This window comes from Nyctibius grandis, chromosome 4 (assembly GCF_013368605.1).
Source record: "Nyctibius grandis isolate bNycGra1 chromosome 4, bNycGra1.pri, whole genome shotgun sequence".
In the NCBI taxonomy this organism is placed as follows: domain Eukaryota; kingdom Metazoa; phylum Chordata; class Aves; order Nyctibiiformes; family Nyctibiidae; genus Nyctibius; species Nyctibius grandis.
In genome coordinates, this window is record NC_090661.1 from 54,992,920 (window position 1) to 55,011,579 (window position 18,660).

General features: G+C 40.2%; 1 protein-coding gene across 1 annotated transcript in view; it reads right to left on the reverse strand.

The window, feature by feature from the left end:
- Positions 1-494: 494 nt before the first annotated feature.
- Positions 495-18,660, reverse strand: part of CCDC88C (coiled-coil domain containing 88C) — a 100,363-nt gene continuing 82,197 nt past the window's right edge. The window contains 12 exon segments of the mRNA XM_068400264.1: positions 495-2,267; positions 2,270-2,819; positions 4,038-4,253; positions 5,229-5,530; positions 6,308-6,376; positions 7,175-7,243; positions 7,649-7,831; positions 11,736-11,977; positions 12,776-12,865; positions 14,300-14,445; positions 14,685-14,871; positions 16,391-16,534. Of these exon segments, the coding sequence (XP_068256365.1) occupies positions 1,804-2,267; positions 2,270-2,819; positions 4,038-4,253; positions 5,229-5,530; positions 6,308-6,376; positions 7,175-7,243; positions 7,649-7,831; positions 11,736-11,977; positions 12,776-12,865; positions 14,300-14,445; positions 14,685-14,871; positions 16,391-16,534 (2,662 nt within the window). The 3' untranslated portion in view covers positions 495-1,803.

The following is an 18,660-nucleotide window of genomic DNA, read 5'->3' on the forward strand; positions in this document are numbered from 1 at the left end:
AATTGCTGTATAGCACATAATTTTCAAATTGTTCTAAAACTGTGGTTTCCAATTAAAATAGCAGAGAATGAAGAAAGTTCCTTTTGCCATTCTCTTCATGTTCAAAGATGAATGATTTTTCACTTTTGTAAGGCATCCTGAGAGCTAAGCATGAAACAGATTGTACAAAATGCAAGCTTGGTCAAAATTGACAGCATGCTTGGCACTGTCTGAAGCGGTCAGAGAAGCATAAAAATCCAACGGTCTGATTCTACGGTGACCTGGAAGTCACTTCATTTGCATGATCATTCCTCCTGAAGTCTTCAGTAAGTAGGTTACAATCAAACAGAAAGATTTCTGACACGTGTTTTGTGGCAACATTATAAAAACAAATGTAACTCTGCCACACAGATGCAAATCAATACTAAGGCTTACACAAAGCTATTGCAGACAGATCTCCATCCAGCACCATGAATCATGGGTTGTTGTTTTTTTTTTTTCCAAGGAAAAAGAAGTACAACATCCAGCTATTTTATTCTTTATTATAAACAATTTTGTAGTTTCCAGAATGGGATTACTACATACTAGATAACAAAAACATCTTCAGCTGAATCAGTTTTAGTTTTTACTAGATTAAATCAGAACCAGCAAAACAAGTATTTTTTTTAAGGATTTAGTCTATTGCAAGAAAAACAGCTTTACAAACATGAAATAGAATTGAAGGTAGGCATTTTATCATATATACATAAGCAGCTGATGACACTCTGGACAGAAACATACAAGGAACTTCTTTGCACATAAATAGATTTTTAAAAGTACATTTCTGTCACATGTATACAAAATTATTTTGCTTTCTATACTGAGCAAAGTTCTTGGAGACATAAAAAAGGATTTCTAAGAGACAAAATCCCACATATTGCTTAGGACATGGGCTGTCATGCACACAAGGATGTAATAATACAATTTACACAGCATTCCTATACAATACTTGAACTTCTTATATACATACAAGACACTTTTGTACATGAGATGCCACCTTTGCAATTGAAATGGCATCTCCCCTGAAAGGCTGCATTAGTTCCAGTGTTTGTATAAAAGATAAAACAAGTTTCAAAATGCAGCACCACTTGGCTTGCAGAGTCAAGAATCCACTGAGCTGCAGCTATAGGGAAGGCAGTGGGGTAATTACACCGGCCTCTCTGTGTTTACACAGTCCCAGCAGGGAAGGTTAAGATGTGACCCTTGAAGTCTACACGCTACCTCTATGAAATGTGGCTGTGGCAAGAAGAATTGATTTTAACAGATCCATGGATAAAGCCACACCCTTTTTCTCTTCAGCTTTCTCTTTAAGCTACGTAAGCAAAGTGTCTGGTTCTGTCTTTGGGGAAGAAGTTTGGCTTTTATATGACCTTTTCAGTACGGTTAAGTTACATATCAATGGTGGTGCTGGGTTCAGCACACATGTGACCTGTGAAAATTCTTTAATGCAGGTAGGAGGGGTGCACAGTGCAGCAGTGACAGAGGACCCTGCTAAGCCTCTCCTGGAATGGGGAATGCTCAGCATCTGTGAGAACCAGGTGCCAAGCCTGCTGTGGGATTAGGTCAGGCTTCTACTTTGTTTTAGGCACGACAGTGTCAAAAGAAGGGCTGGGGTTCTGTTCCTTGTTTCTCTTAATGATACTTTGTCCAACTACAAAACAGTACCTAGAGAACACTCAGATCAGCATGCAGGTGATACCTTTTAAGACGTGCCACAGTATCTTGACAAATGCTACCCAGGCATCAGCAATGCTGAACACACATGCTACTAGCTGCATCCATGGGTTACACACACCCATACTCATACCAAACCGTCTGCTGATCCCCCTGGGGATCCAGAGACTCGGGAGTGCTGTTGGAGCTGCTTCCTCTCGCAGGCTCCTCCATAGTCCCAGCACTGCCTTCTGGCAGCTTACCTTGGCACTTGGTAAGTAGGGCATCACCCTGGCCTTGCCGTAGAGAAATATGTCCCTCAGTGCTGCTGGAAACAGCTCTGCCAGGGGCCACTGTGGCCACCTCCGCAGTACGAGGGGCTGGCTTGGGTTTGACTTTAGAGGGAGCATGTGTTGTGGGTGAGTAGTGTTGCCCAGGGTTCACACGATCCTGTTGCTGCACGTTCAGGTTGCTGGTGGATGCAGTGGGTGAGGCAGAGAACTGATGGTAGGAAAGCGGCCTCTCATCTTTTGGTGAGGCCAGGGAAAGGCGCCTTGCATCAAGCTGCCGACAGCGGGAATCGAGGACCATTGCAAGGAACTTGCCACCTTTGCAGACTGTGGTCTCTCTCTTAAGGTTACCTGGGAGCTCGTTGGCGCAGAAGCCCTAGCAGTGTGACTGACAGTGTCCTTGCCCCCATGCAGGTCTGCTGCTGACTTCTGAGGGCTCTCCTGCCTGTACGTCTCTGGGCCAGTGGCTCTGAGGAGGTCTGCAGAGGCTAAGCTAAATGCCCTGCTCAGCGACGCACTCCTCCTGCTCGCTGTTCCAGGCTGCTGAGGCTGTGCCATCTGCCGCGTCCCACTGGCGGGCTGGTGCTGTGGTGTGTGAGAAAGCTTGAGGGACCCCTGGGAGTTTGCCAGAGGCTCAGGTTCGACTTGTCTAAGGTTTGACCTCATGTAATTTCCAGGCTTAGCCGTTCTTCCTTCTTCATTGGCGATGGTCATCTTCACAGTTGGAGCAACAAGACTAGCGGGCATCTTAGCAGCCTCCTTTCTGGATGGCTGAACTAGCAGGTTCCCAGTAACTGAAGGCTCATTTGCTTTCCTAAAATAATCGCTGAGCAAGTCATCTCTGTTACTGGAGGTGTCCTAGTATGAAAAAATATGCACATGCCACATTAATGACAACACTTTTTGCACAGCTTTGTGTTCAGATAATCTTCCTTCCCACTTAATTCAACCCAAATACAACCATAGATTTTATATTTAAAGTGGGGAACAGAAGATATAAATGTTTACAATGGGTATAAATCCAAAACAAGGAGTAACATGCTCATCAAAATTAGATCATGACAGCCTTGTTTGCCAGATTAATTGCCTTAAATTTAAAAAATTTCATCTCACTTGCAACCTGGGCAGCAGCTCTTTTGCTTCCTTTCACATCAGCCACTGTCACTGTAACATCAGTATCGTATTAGTGACAGCCACTGGTATCAGCAGATACCAGTGATGGACTGTCATCTTCCAGAAGACAGTTAATCTGGATAACACTCTACTGTAACTTCAGGGATATAACAGGAGAGAATACCCTGGGGAGATGTGCTAGCGTTACAAGAAAGTATCATTGCCTCTCCATTGATTCCCCTCACCTCTCCCAGTCAATATACTATATATGTTAAAAGCTGTGTGTACCATATAATGAAATGTACAAAAAAAATCATTACAAAAATGAAGAAATTATTGCTTGTCCACAATTAACTTGCAAATTTCAAGTCAGACAATTAACCTGGCAGTAAAAGAAAACATACAATGAATATTTCATGGGGATGGTCCATGCAGTCCAAAAATGGTGGTTTGATCAGCTGCCACCAGACTGTTAGTATGAGGCATGCTCAGAATAGTTAACAGACATGCTGTCTTCACGAAAAACGTGCTGAAACAAGCTCATGGAATTTATTTCTTTACTCCTCTCTAGGGAGTATGTTAAAGCTTAATATATTCATTGCACTAGCATTCCAAATGTTTCTTCCAGTCACAAAACTCGTTTGCTGGAAGTGAACACCATCAATGGTAATAGTGCAGTGGGAAGATTTCTATGCTCAACTAAATGTTAAAGTGTTAGGGTTATTTTTAACTTTGCTTTAAACTTCTGTTATGCGCATTAACTCTACAGAACGACAAGCCCTCCAAAAACACTCATGTTTATGAACAAGCACTGGGAATACTTTATGAGCAATTAATGCAAGGGATCTGGCAGCCTTTAAAATAACAGCTAAGAGTTACAGTATGCTTCTATAGGTATTAATACACTGGCAAAAGCTGTGGTAAGTTGGGAGCTGTTGCCTTCATAGCAAGAACAACAGATACCCTGGGGATATACAGTGAAGTAGATCTCCTATTTCCCCTGCCTGTTCTGTGCCTCACGCTGTCAGGACATGAATGACTGAGGACCGATTCGAGTGACTGCGAAGGTTCCTGATGGAGGGAAGGACATAGGGAGTAGCAAGAGGGATACAGTGCATCAGCTTCTAACAGAAATTGGTGCAATGAAATCATTTCACTCTCATTCAAACTGCGCCGACGCTGAAAAGGAACAAGGATGACAGAAAGAATGAAAATGGAGACATGGTCAGCTAGTTACAGAAAAAAAAAAAAATCAAATTTAAAACATCTCTAAAAGCTAGGAATTGTATTTAGGATAATGAGGGAATAGGAGGTGTATTTAAATATTGCTCTGAAAATTCAAGGACCAGAATTTACTGATGCCATAAAATAGTGCAGCTCTGTTGATTTCAACACTGTTACCGAGGAATTAATCACTTACACTATCATGGAATTATTCTTATGATATTAACATGCTCGATACTGCACTGCCTCACTACTGTACAGCACATCTAGCAGTAAAAGACAAATGCCATCTAGAAAACAAACATTTCATTTCTGACAAAGCACTTCAACGTGTGGCATATTCTTGCAGTCATTGAACCAAAAGAACAGTGCCAGACAGCGCACAAACATGCAGCATGGTGAAAGCATTGAGAACTTCCTTCGGCAAGAAAAGTATTGTCTCTCAAAGGCACTGATGGCATTTTCAGATTAGGAGGTGGTTTTAACAGCATATTTTGCAGTAACTACTGTTACGTTTCATGTCTAATTACAGATCTAGCAGCTGAAAATTACACAGAAAACTTATCAGTTCCCAAATAAAAATACCTGGAGCTGAGAACTAATGATATAACACAAAACCTTCATGACGAGTGTTTGATGTTAAAAAGCCCCAGCAGTCCAATACACAGTCCTTGCAGTGAATTATCTGCCTGACTTGCCATAGCTGATACACCAAAATAAATTAGCAGAGTGCAGCATGAAAGTTAATCTTGCCTTAGTTGTTGGAACCATTTCATTCATTTTGCAAGATTCGATAGTTCTCTGCAAGTTCCACACATATGAACACCGATCTTCTCGTCTTTCCTTGTTTCCCTATGCCCTCATCCCCCTGAGTCAGCTTTGAACAGTTTTTTGACATCTGAGATGGGCTATCTAGCTGTATTTACTTACACTTGGTGGGGACAGCCTGTTGCTCTCTTCCAAGAACTCTTCCAAAGTTACCATCTCACTGCCAGGTGAAGCAGACCGTTGCCTGCCTGTGTAAGACTGGGATGGAGTACTCTTCTGAGGCATATCGTAAGAGATCAAACCATTCCTGTGGGAGGAGAACTCATGCCTGCTGCTAGGGCTTAAGATGGCAGAAGCAGAGTGAAAGGGATAGGTGTCTCGGAGCAAGGCTGGTGCCTCTCTGCTTGGCACCATATCTTCGCTGCTAAGGCTCTCTGTTCTACCATGGATATGATCTAAGGAACCTGAGGAGAAGCATAAACATCATTAAAGACACTGTTCTTCTCTCATTTCAGTAGATTTCTCACTGAGGTAGGAACTTTATCATCCAGGGCCACTTCCACCCAGACCAGGTGGCATTTTTGACCTTACTTTCTTCTCCCATAGAACTCAAGGCAGTCAGAACTTCGAAAAATCAGGACTAGTAAAAGTCTTTGCAGTACATACTTTGAGCCTCTGTGTTAAACAAACAATCTACTTGTCCAAAGAATAGGAATAACACAGATAGTACGGGGGCCTCTTTACCACCTCTGTGACACTAGAAGATCTCCCAGTCTTGGCTATATGTGATCTGAGAGCCAGAACCTGCCAGTGGGAAAGCAGAAAGCGGATTTATCCACAGTGCCAGGTCTCCTGGCATCCTTCAAGGATGCACAATTTCAGCAAAAGCAAATCTCCAGAGTACACTGGTTCCATACACAAGATGTATACAAAGTAGGAACAGCAGAGACCTGTTGTTGTAAAAGGAGTCTAAGATGGCCTGATACTTCCCACAATATGATGCCAGTCAGACTGAAGCAAAACTAGACTGCCTGCCTTAAAAACCACTCCTTGCCAGAATCAATCTTAGAAAAATACTTCTTGCCAACAGTTTTGATTCCCAAGACAGCCGTAATGATTATGCAATCTGGACACAATTTCAAAACAAGAGTCTTCAAATTTAATTGGAAGGAAAACAGCATTTTGCAGTGTTTCATGGAATTTCACTTCCTGTTTGTCAGAACTCATCTGAAAAGCTTTACCTTTCAAATTGAGAGGTGAACTACTGCTGGAAGCGTTTCTGCTGCTCTCCAAACTGTTTGGCCTGGACACTGAAAAACACAAAACAAGCACTGAACAAACAGATCTTAAGTTCTTCTGATTCTCTAAAAGACTTGGCTACAGTCTGCCTTCTGAAAATAGGACCTGTGCAACTAAGTCACTTTAAAAACATTAACAACATAATATACACAGGATGCCAAAGTCTGGACAGAGTGGAAACCATTTTCATTTTTCAGGTCAAGTTGTTCAGGATCCATCTTGTCTTTCTCACTTATTTTTTGCACAAAGAAGTATGTTCTGGTTTTTGCTTTTACAGCAACTATGAACAAAGTAATGTAAATACTGAAGAAGTTCAACAACAAGTTGCTGGCTCTTTCTCAGGTTGTTTCTTTGGAAGGAGCTGGTAACCAGCCTGCAAATTAAGTCTTCCACAAATCTCTAAGCAGGCAGGGCTGCTACTGGACCAGCGTTCCCCGCTGTGCATTCACAGCCCCCATCTCAAATTTTTTTATTGCTGATTCACTCCCTTAAGGAAGGAATTGAACATTGTTCAGAAAAATCAGCAACAAGTCTCTGGGACATGCATTGAAGGGTCTGTTGCTGGGGCAAGGCAACCCATCTCAATGTCAGCATTATTTTTGAAAATTTAGTTTGGGAAAATGTCCATTAAAAGCTTCTCAATAGAAAACCAGAAGTACTTAGACCCACATTCCCAAAATGGTGTTGCATTACTACATCTCATTCTATCATGTTCACTTAGATAAAATGCACCAGGACAGTTCACATGGATGCAATGTAGTAAGTCTTAATGCAGAGGTTTAGAGCATTCATATGTGCTACAAGCTTACCATGCTGTCTGGTGCTTGCAAACTCCACCTCAGGGGACTCTTCACATAGATTATCTTCTGAATTATAGCCTGAAAAGAACACAAAATTTAAAAGGCGATATTAACCACAGGAAAGTTAATCCTTCAGGTCAGTCTCCAATGCATTCTAGCAGCGTAGAACACTGAGGTGATCAAGAGGGTTTTATATAGCCAGTGTTGGAAAAGCAGCCATCTTCTAATCACCGCTGTGAACCACTCGGCAGGGAATGACAGGAGAACTGACATTCAAATGTGGTCTGTCAAGTCAATGACATTACAAGAGTAAGGAAACCCTGTATCTGATCAATTAAACCATTAAGCAGATAAAGTAAGATTGAAAATACTAGTGCTCTGGTTTTGTACTTGAATGCCACTAGAAGCCATGTTTCACCCAAGCAGGAACTACGAAGTAGCCTGGCTTATACTAAGGGCTGGCATATCACATGCATCACACACCTTTTGGCCTGCTCTGGAGCCTGGAGATGGGGGTGGAAGTGTGCAGATGAATAGCTGAGGTCGAGTAAGTCCTGGGACCCAGCTCCACACAGCAGTGTTTTGTTGCAGAGTCTGCTGAGATTTCAATGTTACCATTGCTGCCTCCGTGATGGGAATTCCTCTTTTGCTTTAGGTCCATTAGCACTGGGGGAGAGAGAGGTAAATAAATACAAGTCAATGAAAACTAGCGTTAGGAGATCTGTATTTATCTGCCCATACAAACATGACAAGCAGGCACAAAGAAACCGCACAACAGAGGTACTAGTTTTGCAAGCTTTTCCATAAACACTTCAGTATTGGATAGGAAATTTCTGCAACCAGTTTTGCAATCATGTGTGCTCTCTGTAAAGTGTGGGAGTGACAAGGGCTGCTTAGTGCCAGTGGGAGGGTTGATATTATACATGCAACAATTACTGTGAAAGGAGGAAGACAAGGAGCAAAGACATGAATGCAGAAAAGGTAAGTGAGGTGTGAAATTCCCATAACAATATTCCTTGCAGGTACATTTTATAAGCACTTCAGGTACATTTTATAAGCACTTCAGTAATAAAATAGAATAAGGAAAGAGTGACAGAAGTCACGCTCTTATTCAAAGAGAAATAATGCTGATTTGGAAATTACCTAGCATGATCTGCACATTAACCTAATTGCTTTCAGGTTTAGATCTTTGCTGTGGCAAGAGCTCAAGGTTAAAACTCTACTGCTCTTACTATGCTCTGGTGCAATTACTTTTAAGTGGAATTCCTGGAATCTTAGCATAAGAACAACAAAAACTACCTGCTAGAATGTTATTTAGATTCAGAAGGCTGAAGACATCTTTCCTAGTGGTGGGGGGTAGGTTAATTCATTTCTTGTGATGTGAATGTAAAGCTTTAAGGCACACATAAAATAATAGAACAAAATTTAAAGAATTTACTATAGGAAACACCCTTAATGAGATGCAAGATTCTAGTTTTCTATATATTTCTATGGAGTACTTGCTTAACTAATAGTAACTAAATGCTGAAAACACAGCAGAGCGCAGTGGTCAAAATGAACAACTTGCAGGGAGACAACGGACAGACAGACAGTTCAAAGCACAGAGCAGCAGCAAAGCTGTATGAGAGAAATGGACTGAGTTACTGTCATCTTCGATGACTCCTGGAAGCTGACTTCAGAAACAACGTTTTCTCCCACAGTCTGTATGGGCTCCATAGCATAGGGTGGGCACTTTCTCTCAGAACTGAAGTTTATGGCACGGCTTGTAGGGGCAATTACTGGCTAAAGTTTGCTATGCAAATCTGTATTTCTAATTGACTTTGTAGATGCAATTAGCACGTTCTGTAGATGCCAGAATTATTAATTGCCCTAGAGACAAACTTTCTCTACAAATCCCAAAATGGGCAGCAACTGGCTGCTGTGCCCGTGTCCTTGGTTGTGCCACAGAGGGACCATTTCTCAGAGTGAGAAGGGAGATGAGATCTTTTGGCCTCTCTGCTCAGCTCCCCATAGCACGTTGCCCGTGCTGCATACGTTTCTCTAACAGAGCGGCGTCTGCGCCAACATGTTCATTTCAGAAGCCACCAGGTCGTGACTATCAAGCAATAAGAATTCTGTGAAGGTTATTCCCAATCTTAAGAGAACAAATATACTTTCCCCTTCCAAAAAAATCTGCCAAAACTGAAGCAGCAGAAACCGAAACTTTAGCTCAATTCAAGATGAATTTTCATAGCTGGAAGTGTGAAACCTTGCTAAACAGCAGGTTTGAATGCAAACGTCAAGACACTTTGCGGAGAATAATTTTCCCAGTAGCTTCCACTCTATATTCAAAGCTAGACTATTTAAAAGCAAAGATGTTAAAAAAGCTGCCATTTTTAACATTTAGTGGCACAGAATATTGGAAAAATCTCCAGGATTTGAGACTGCTTATATATCAGATTTATATTTCAGTAGGACTACAACACTGTAGAAAGCATAGCAACAGCAAATCAGTTCAACACTTTAACTGGACACGATGCAAGTATGTGATTGAAAGAAAATATCGAAGCGCATAGCAACTTCACTTACTTATAACATGCACCACAGCCAATATACATACGCAGACTGTATGCCATGAGGTCCCCTAAAAATGTGCTGCATTGAAGAAATGATCCACAGTGTGCAACAGTGATTCATCTTCTATAGGAAAACTTAAGTCCATGTTCACTAATCTGTGCTTGTATTTAGAGTATTGTAAAGACATGCTGAGTGTTTCTATCAAGGTGTGTGTTCTTGTAAGGCACGTGGGATTTTTATTTTTGTTTAAAATATTTGTCAGAAATAAGTGAAGATAAACGCTAAAGAGAAGGTGTTAGAAATCTCCCAATTCCGGGAAGGAAAGAGGTTCATTAGGAGAGGATGGGATGTCAGAAGAAGACCAGAACCGGAGCCGATTAGAGAGAGACTGATGATTCGATGGAGACTTAGGAGACTTTTCTTTATCCTTGATTTTGCTTCTCAAAAAGGCAATCTTTTTGCGCTGCGCAGCTAAATTGTTATCACCCAGGTATCCCAAAAAGAAGAAGAAAAAAAAAGTAAAAAAACCCTTGTAAATAAAACTTAAAGTATCTTAAAACAGATTAAAGACTACACAACCAGTAAAAACAAAAAAGGCTAAACAAACACTAACACACATATTTGGAGGATTGATTAACACATAGTTAATCATAGTTAATCTGACTCAGATTAACACACAGATTAATGCATATACATAAAATATAAGCAAGTCCATTAAAAAATTACTGTTAGATCACCCGAAATGTTTTTACTTAACGTAAAACCAAATAGGTGTGTACTTTACTTGGTGATAATGTACTCAAATTTCCTGGATGTCTTGTAGCCTTTAATACTGATGCTCATCATCTCACTATAAGGATGTTTCATATAACATCAAAAAGAATGAAGCCCCGGAGACTTTATCTCTGGGGCTTCACGAAGGCCTTGTTCTGGGAAACCCAAGCCCAAATTCCCAGGCTGAACTTTGGATGCACGTTAAACACTTAACATCTCCTGGAATCACATGGATGATCTGAGACACGCATTTTTATTTTAAGTGAATCAACAGCCTCGAAGGATTAGAATGGAGAAAGGGAAATATAAAACCCAGTCAAAACAAAAACTTTAGCCAGACACTTCCAGTAGTTTATAGCAACAGTCCTACACTCCTCAGCTGCTCCCCTCTTCTGTTTCCCACACTTCCCAGTGGGAAGACAGGAATTATTATTTAAGGATTAATTTCAAAACTGCTTCTTGAAAAGTATTCCTGGAGGACAACAATCTATAGACAGAAGCTGACAGAAGTGATCTCAACAGAATAAGCAAGGCTTGATCTTTAGTAAAGATCAGAGTATTTATTTTGAGGCGCTTTCTTTTAAATTTCCCATAATTAGGAACACCTGATTTACTGTACAAACTAAACAGAAAAAGAAACCATTCAATTTTTCTTATGTTCACCTTAGAGTGTCAAAAAAATAATTTCATCATTTTACATTAAGAAATTCTTAGTTTGATTCAAAGGCAAAACACAGTAGCATCCTCCAAAATAACTCGACTACAATAAATTAGCATTTTCTATGTTATTTCTTTTGCATGTGCGCCATCTCCTGGCAGTGGCTGGAAGACCAGCTATTACCCATTTTAAGAACAGTTGCTAATGAACCATAGTATCACATGGTCCAACTTCAAACTGCTTTGTTGCAAAACCCCAGCAAATGAAGTATTTCCACCAACATATTCAGTAACATGCAATACATTCTGGCAAACCAATAAACTATATACCAAAGCTGAAGGAAGAAGTAGTAGATAAAAGGAACAAACCAAACTAAAAACTAAACAACCATCCCCCACCTTTTAGTTTACTTGGCTTTTTAGTTTGGTTTTTTTTTTGCTTACTAAAACCTTTAGTTTACTAAAAAAAGGGATATGAAACACAATGTGATGAAGTATTAACATATCCTATATATCTTTTTAATTTAAAATATTTTAAAAACATACTGTTCAGCTCATGAATTTAAGGCTGGGCATTCCTTACCTTTGTTTGAAGAACCCCCAGGGTTCTCTCTCTCTTCCATAGAAATTGACCCTTGAGAGGTATTATCCTGAGTCTCTTGTTGATGTTTCAGTTTTTGGGAGGCAGATGGAGAGTTGACAGTCTCTGGGGATTCAGAATGCCATGGGGGGCTTTCTGCTGCTGGTTTCAACCTCTCCCTTGTAGTCTCCTTCTTTGGCTTGATTAGTTTGACTAAGGCTCTGGCTCCAATCCAGTGGTTTTTCCTGATAAAGCAGGTTTTGTGAAGGAATACATAATACACTACAAGAAACACTCCCCAAAGAAGTTTACAGCTGTGCTAAAGCCATCAAGCCAACCTACATTCTTATTTGTTTACTCTCATGAATTGGTTGGAAAGATGCAACATGAATTTCACAGAGCTTGAAATCCATTTCTCTCCCAAAGTCAAAATTATTTTACAGAATATATATTACAGAAATATTTCTTCAGCATGAGAAATGTGAGAAAGACAACCGTTCTCTCTGCTAGAAATCTAAATTACACATATGGACCCACATAAGATGTTTTAACAGTATGAAAAGCTCTACTACAGTAACAGACTGAGAAGGAAAGAAATGAAAACTGCTTTAAAGATGAGTCCCTCTCTTTGCTAAGGCTATCAGTCAGAACTACGTGCGGTGGAATTAGCTTGGCTCTTTTATATTGTTCTTAATGTAATTTCTTAAAGCCCTTTCTCTCCAATTAACTGCTTATCCCCTTTGAAAGAGCAGCTCTGGAAGCTCCTACTGCTGCTTCATCACCATACTGGGGGTCTCCCCCCTTGCTAGAGAAAAGATGATATTCATCAGGGCAAAGTGGCTCTTTCCCAATTAATACTGTTTCAGATTCCAGTATTAAAACATAGGGCTGCTTCAGGGAATGGCTTGTGGAGTGAGAGTGAAGTGGAGATGACACTGTCCTTATTTCAGATGAAATTTCTGTTATCTCCTGTTATAGAGAGCCCTTTCTCACCCTCACAATTCTGTACAACACTAGCAGAACTGAACCCATATGGGACTTACTTTTTTGGAGCAGGATCATAAAACTTGTACTGATCCATTATCTTCTCTTCAAGTTTTTCTTTGTGTCTCCTTAAGGCATTCAATTTATCACTGTGAGGGGGGAAAAGCACATTCTGAACCATATGTACGAAATGAAGCATAATCAAAAAATTGAAGACCAAAAGCCACTAACAGAAAGAGATGGAAATCTCTTCCTATTGCATAACCTTCAGAATCCTACTGAGCTCATTCACTGTCTGTTAAAACAGAGCAAATGCAAAACCCTACCAAACATGCTGATGGGTGATTTTTGTGCAATAAGCATGAAAGCTGAAAGAACAACAGTAGACTAGTGCTAGATTACTCACTAATAACTCACGCAGAGTTTGTTTGGTGGGTGTTAAAATTAATCTTATTTCATTTTTTGAAAATTCGTTTGCTGATTGTTCAGTCTTACTCACAGATCATTGACAATTACTCAAGGGTTAAGATCCTTACATAGTTTGAACTTCTTGTCTACATGATAACTGGGTATTTTACTCCTGTTGTGTTTACTCTGTTGTAACTGAAGAAATAATGTTTGATCTTTTTAAGACTACTTCGGTCTCCTGTGAGCAATGTCAAAGTGCTTTCAGCAGCGCTATGTAATCTTACTTTTTTTTTTTTTTACTCATTATTTTATTAAGCTGCACAGTGGACGCTAGCAAATCTGTTTTCATTCAAGTAGCAGGTCTAATGTACCGCCATCACAGAACTCTCAGACACATGGATAAACATGTTTAGAGTACATCTGAACTGTATTCAACCAATTTCAGCAATTTCTGATGTTTCAACCATATAATCCAGTACTGAAATAAAACTCAAGTCAGTAACTCCCACATCATCCTGAGGTGCTTAGACTAAAGTTCTTGGGATTAAGAATACTTTTCTTCCTTCTTTCGTACCTATAAGAGAAATTCACTGCAGTGAGAACAGGATCCTTTGTAAATGTACAATATGTTTAAACAGGGTATCTCACTTAAGCGTGTCACCCTGTGCATGGGGGATGCAGCGATGTACGCTGACACTTTCATCCTTAAAAACATCAAAGGAAGTATTTCTTATATGCAAATGACAAAAACTAGAGGAGTATGAATATTTGCTGTTCTTCAGGAATCTAAATATAAAATGACACTCATAAGACCAAATTTTTGTTGCCACTCGGCTGTTTTCCAAGCTCTTCAGAAACCTTTGAGAAGTACCACTGGGTTTAGCATTCCATCTTTTATAACTAAGTTTTTCACATGGGTTCATCTATACTATTTGAAAAGAGCTGTGCTTGTCCAGGTGTTTCCTGAACATCCCTTTGTGGTCAGGCAATACGAAGAAATTTTGTAGCTTCTTTCCATTACATATATCTCTTCCTAAACATCCCCTTTCCTAGCCAGGTATCAAGTAGACCTATCATTCCCCTGGCTGTTCTTCTACTCCTGATAGATGATTTGTATTCTATGTTTGTCTAGATTACTTTTTAAGGTTTCACAATTCAGATCTCTAGTTTCTTACATGTACTGTTTCTGTTCTTCATGATACTGCTCCTTGTTCTCCATGTTCTGCTCCAGTAACATCTGATTCTGCTGGCTCAGCATCTGAATCTGACTCAGGAGATGATGGTTTTCTTCTTCCAGATTTCCCTTTAGACGGGACAGCAGCTATTAAACAAGATAGATTAATCTCTCCTCTGCATCTGGCTTGCCTGGAAGTACACCATAATCAAGCTAACACAATAGCATAGCAACCTAGGATACAAATTGATACATTTCAAAGTACATGGGGGTGTTATTATGACCACATAGCTTGACCTTCTATACATAGTGTGCCAAAAACTTCACACAATGAATGTTAGCACTCTAACAGGAACCCAGCAGTATACCTGCCTATAGCTACTCACCTCACAGTGGTTATCCAGCTTGGTCAGAGAAATATCCATGGACTGGTGCTGTTCTTTCAGCTCATCATAGCGAGCCTGCCAACGATTCAGCTCCAGCTGAGAGTTGTTCAAGGAAGTTTTCAGCTCTTTAGTGTGTGAATGCAGCCCTTCATACTCTGCCTTTAGTTGGTTGTGCAAGAAATTCACCCTAAACATGAAGAAACCAGCAGACTTATGAAGGACACTTCATAGAAGTACCTCACATTCAAAGATCACACCATCACTGTGCAGCTGTCACTAAATCAAACATTGGGCTCCAAAGACTAACTCCTAAAGACATTTTTATTCTAAGCATATAATAAGATTTTATCAAGAAAGTAGTAATAGCATTATAAAATATTTCAAATCTACAAAAGAACTGAAAGTAAAATAGATGAAACATAAAACTACTATTTCCTCAATGTGTAAGAAACACATCACAAATTTCTAAGGCACAATGTATTTAAGAGCATTTGGGTATAAAGGCAGCTCTATTTGGCACAAAAAGGACACTCAATTTTTTTCCTGATGCATGAAATATGAGCATTAATGTGTCCTGAACTGTAAGACATTTCTATGTTGTAAGATGATACTGTGGCATTCATTTGGTAAATCTAAAAACATCTACAAATCATGAAGGTATAAAATTAAATAAATAGATAAATAAAAATATTAAGTTCTGCATCTGCTGACAGATCAGCTAAGCTTTGCTCTCTGCCAGCACTGCAGTCAACATTTTGCAACATCTTCCTTTGTCCCTAGAGAAACTGATTTGAAAACAGCAAGCTTGAGGAAACCTCCTTTACAGAGCTCTGCAGTATTCTAAACTACATTACAACTGAGACAGCATATGAAACTTTCATGACTGAATTTAGCATGTGATTTTTAAATACGATTCAATCTGACATTGCTTTAACGTGATATGAACTCGGCCTCCTACTGGTACCAAACTATTTCTCAAAATGCCTTTGTAGTAAGAACAGTGGCACTGAACTGGTTATAACGGAGAGAGCTCCAGCAGGGATACAGGCTGGTGGGGAGGGTACATTTTACTGCTGTATTATGTAAAGCTCAGATGCATGCTCACAAAAGGGGTTTTGACATGAGTTAACAGTTACCCAGTGATCATATGAATCACTAAGCCCACTTTTAGTAACAAGAATCAAGTCTCTTTTGAGTATTAACAAATGGCAGCTTTCTCTGGGCAGCAGAAAATAAAGAGCAATGGTAACTCCTAGAACTAAATCATATTGTGTAAAAAAACATAATACAATTTTCCCTAAGGGAAAAAAAAACTGGGTAGGAGCCATTTCACACAACTCTACATATTATTGGGGGTTTTGGGTATTTGTAGTTCTACTTAAAGACAAGCACTTGGAAACACCTCTTTACAGAAACACCTGTGAACTGAACCACATGTGGAAGCTTATTGTGAATGAGCAAAAAATCCTGGGATCAGACCATGTTTGAAGCATCAAATAACAGTATTTGTTGACAGTGTCCATGAAGCTGATAATCTTAAATGGGTTAAACAAAATGATCAAATTAACAAGACAAATTGAGAAAAATTAACAGACACATTAATGAAGGTATTCTGGAGCTACAGTTAACACAGCAAAACAACTGCATGTTTTGCATAATTGACTTTTTAATGATATATATACCAGAATTTAGCAAGGGAACCATACCTGTCCAGTTCCTCCCTCAGCTTCTGATTTTCCCCAGTAGTTATTGCATTTGATCTCCTCTCTTGTTGCAGAACCTCTCTCTCAGTTTTTAGAACTATTTCCAACTCTTCCAATTCTGCCTTGTGTTTCATCAAGCTGTTGTATCTGCAAAAAGAGTAGCAGCATACTCTCAGCTTTCATTTAAACATTTTTCTTCTTCTAGTTTAAAGATTTTTAACAGGTAATACCACAACAACCAGAAAGGATTTTTTTTCCTGCCTACTTAGTTTCATACACATTTGTGTGGTTAAACATCTACCAAGGCTGAAGAATTCCACACTATGCATGGAAATTCAGCTTAGTCTGTAAGTCAACAGGGAGGCTTTTAGAGAAAAAAAAAAATGCATTTTCTAAGCAAACTGGAATGCAATTGCCAGAATCTTATTTCAATTCCAGATTCTGATCATTTGGTAAAAAGCATGCAAGTCTCCAGGGTGAGTGGAGACTGCGCCATTAAACCGGAATCCCATTCACAAATAATTGTCAGTAGCAGGTTTCAAAAATCTGACTAAAAAGCGTAAAGCAGCAGCCAAAAAGCAACAAGAAAGCAGTGGAATGAGCAACAGTTTATTAGGTAACAACCTAATGCATACTAGGTTATATACATAGGTAATAGCATCCTACATAGGTAATAATCTCCTGCATATTCCAGACAGATGATGAGGCTAGTATCAGTGAGTTGACAGCAAAACACCTTTAAGCAGGGGCTGAACCACCTGCTTGAGTGGCTCTACTTGTTCACTAGTGAGAAACCCAAGAGCAACACACCGGTGTTCATGTCCAGACTTCCACTGTTACTTGGTTTATACAATTTGTGCATAAATCATTCAGGGCAGGGAGATGGGCAGAGACAGAGGGCAGATGCCATCAACTATGTCTTTAATTTTGATCTCTGGAATGCTAAAATAATAGAGGTGTGGAACAACTCCCCTGGCACTTGGCACAGGCACCAACTAGGCAGGCCCAGCCTCCCTGAGCTGCTACACCGCCTGCATTCGGAAAACGCTGCAAAGAACGAGGTGGCTTGAGACGACTTCGCAAAACAGCAAGCTGTTCTCAGAAGATTTTTTTGTTTCCTCTGGTGGCTTCTGTCAGGGTCTGTGCCCATACACACACACCAGCAGAAGCCCCTGGGGGCACTGGTGCAGTGAATATCAAAAGTCATCAGCACATTTTTCTGTGACTGTGATAAAAGGATATTGCCCTGAAATGTCCCCGGGCAGATACGTCTGTGCCAGCCACGGAGAAACATCCTTCTAAACAATTTTAAAACAGCAACTAGGTGGAAGATGTAGCATTGCTGGAAAAAGCTAGAGAGAACAAGCATCATCTATCTGCGACTCTCATCCCAGCAGGGATGAATGCAGAGCAGTCTGCAGTCATGAAAACTTCAAAATGAAAACAAAAGTGGCAGACAGCACCAGATACACTGACTCCTGCCAACTTGTTTTTCTTTCAGGCTACCATTCCCTTCATCACAGGTCAAATTACAGCCTGTCCCAAATTCCAGTCCATTGAAGGGCCACACAGAAAAGTACCTGTCTCCCAGACAAAAGATGCTTTTTGCTATTCATTCCCAGTGACAGCAGTGGAGTTTAATTAACCTTATTTATTTGTTTTCTTCTTCCATTTAGCTCCAGGACATTTCAAATTCAATGTTCGTACAACAAATGGAAGAATCTGAAAGCAGAGGAAGGTTTCACATCCAGCTCCAAGCAGGATTTAAGACAGACTGCATGCCAATCCAGAGTCTGAGAAGACAAACTCCACAGTCCCTTGGCAGAGATTACCACAGCTGCCTCTACAGAAACTGTGTTGCGAATTCTTTTGCCATTTCTGTGTGATAGGGCTAACTCTGTTCATTTTTATCCAAGCCCTCTATTTTAAAGAGTGCTATTAGAGGGAAGCAGTATACTGGTCCCATTTACCAGCTTGGCCCAGCTCCACATGCTGCCTTTGAGCATGAGAACCCTGAGGTAGATCACAGCTGCTCCCCTAGATATTAGGTAAAAGGTAAGAGAGAAGAGACGTTTTGCAAAAATGCAAGTGATTCTGCATGTCTGGAGCCCTAATGAAATCCCTAGGCAAAATTTTCTTGTAGTCTAGATTCAGCATGGAGACTACCATTTGAGTAGGATTTGTGCAACCTGACAAGCTCTACCACCGGGGCCAATGTTACCCATCCTCTAAGGCTATTCAGCACTCATGTTCACTCCACTTCTCCAAGCATC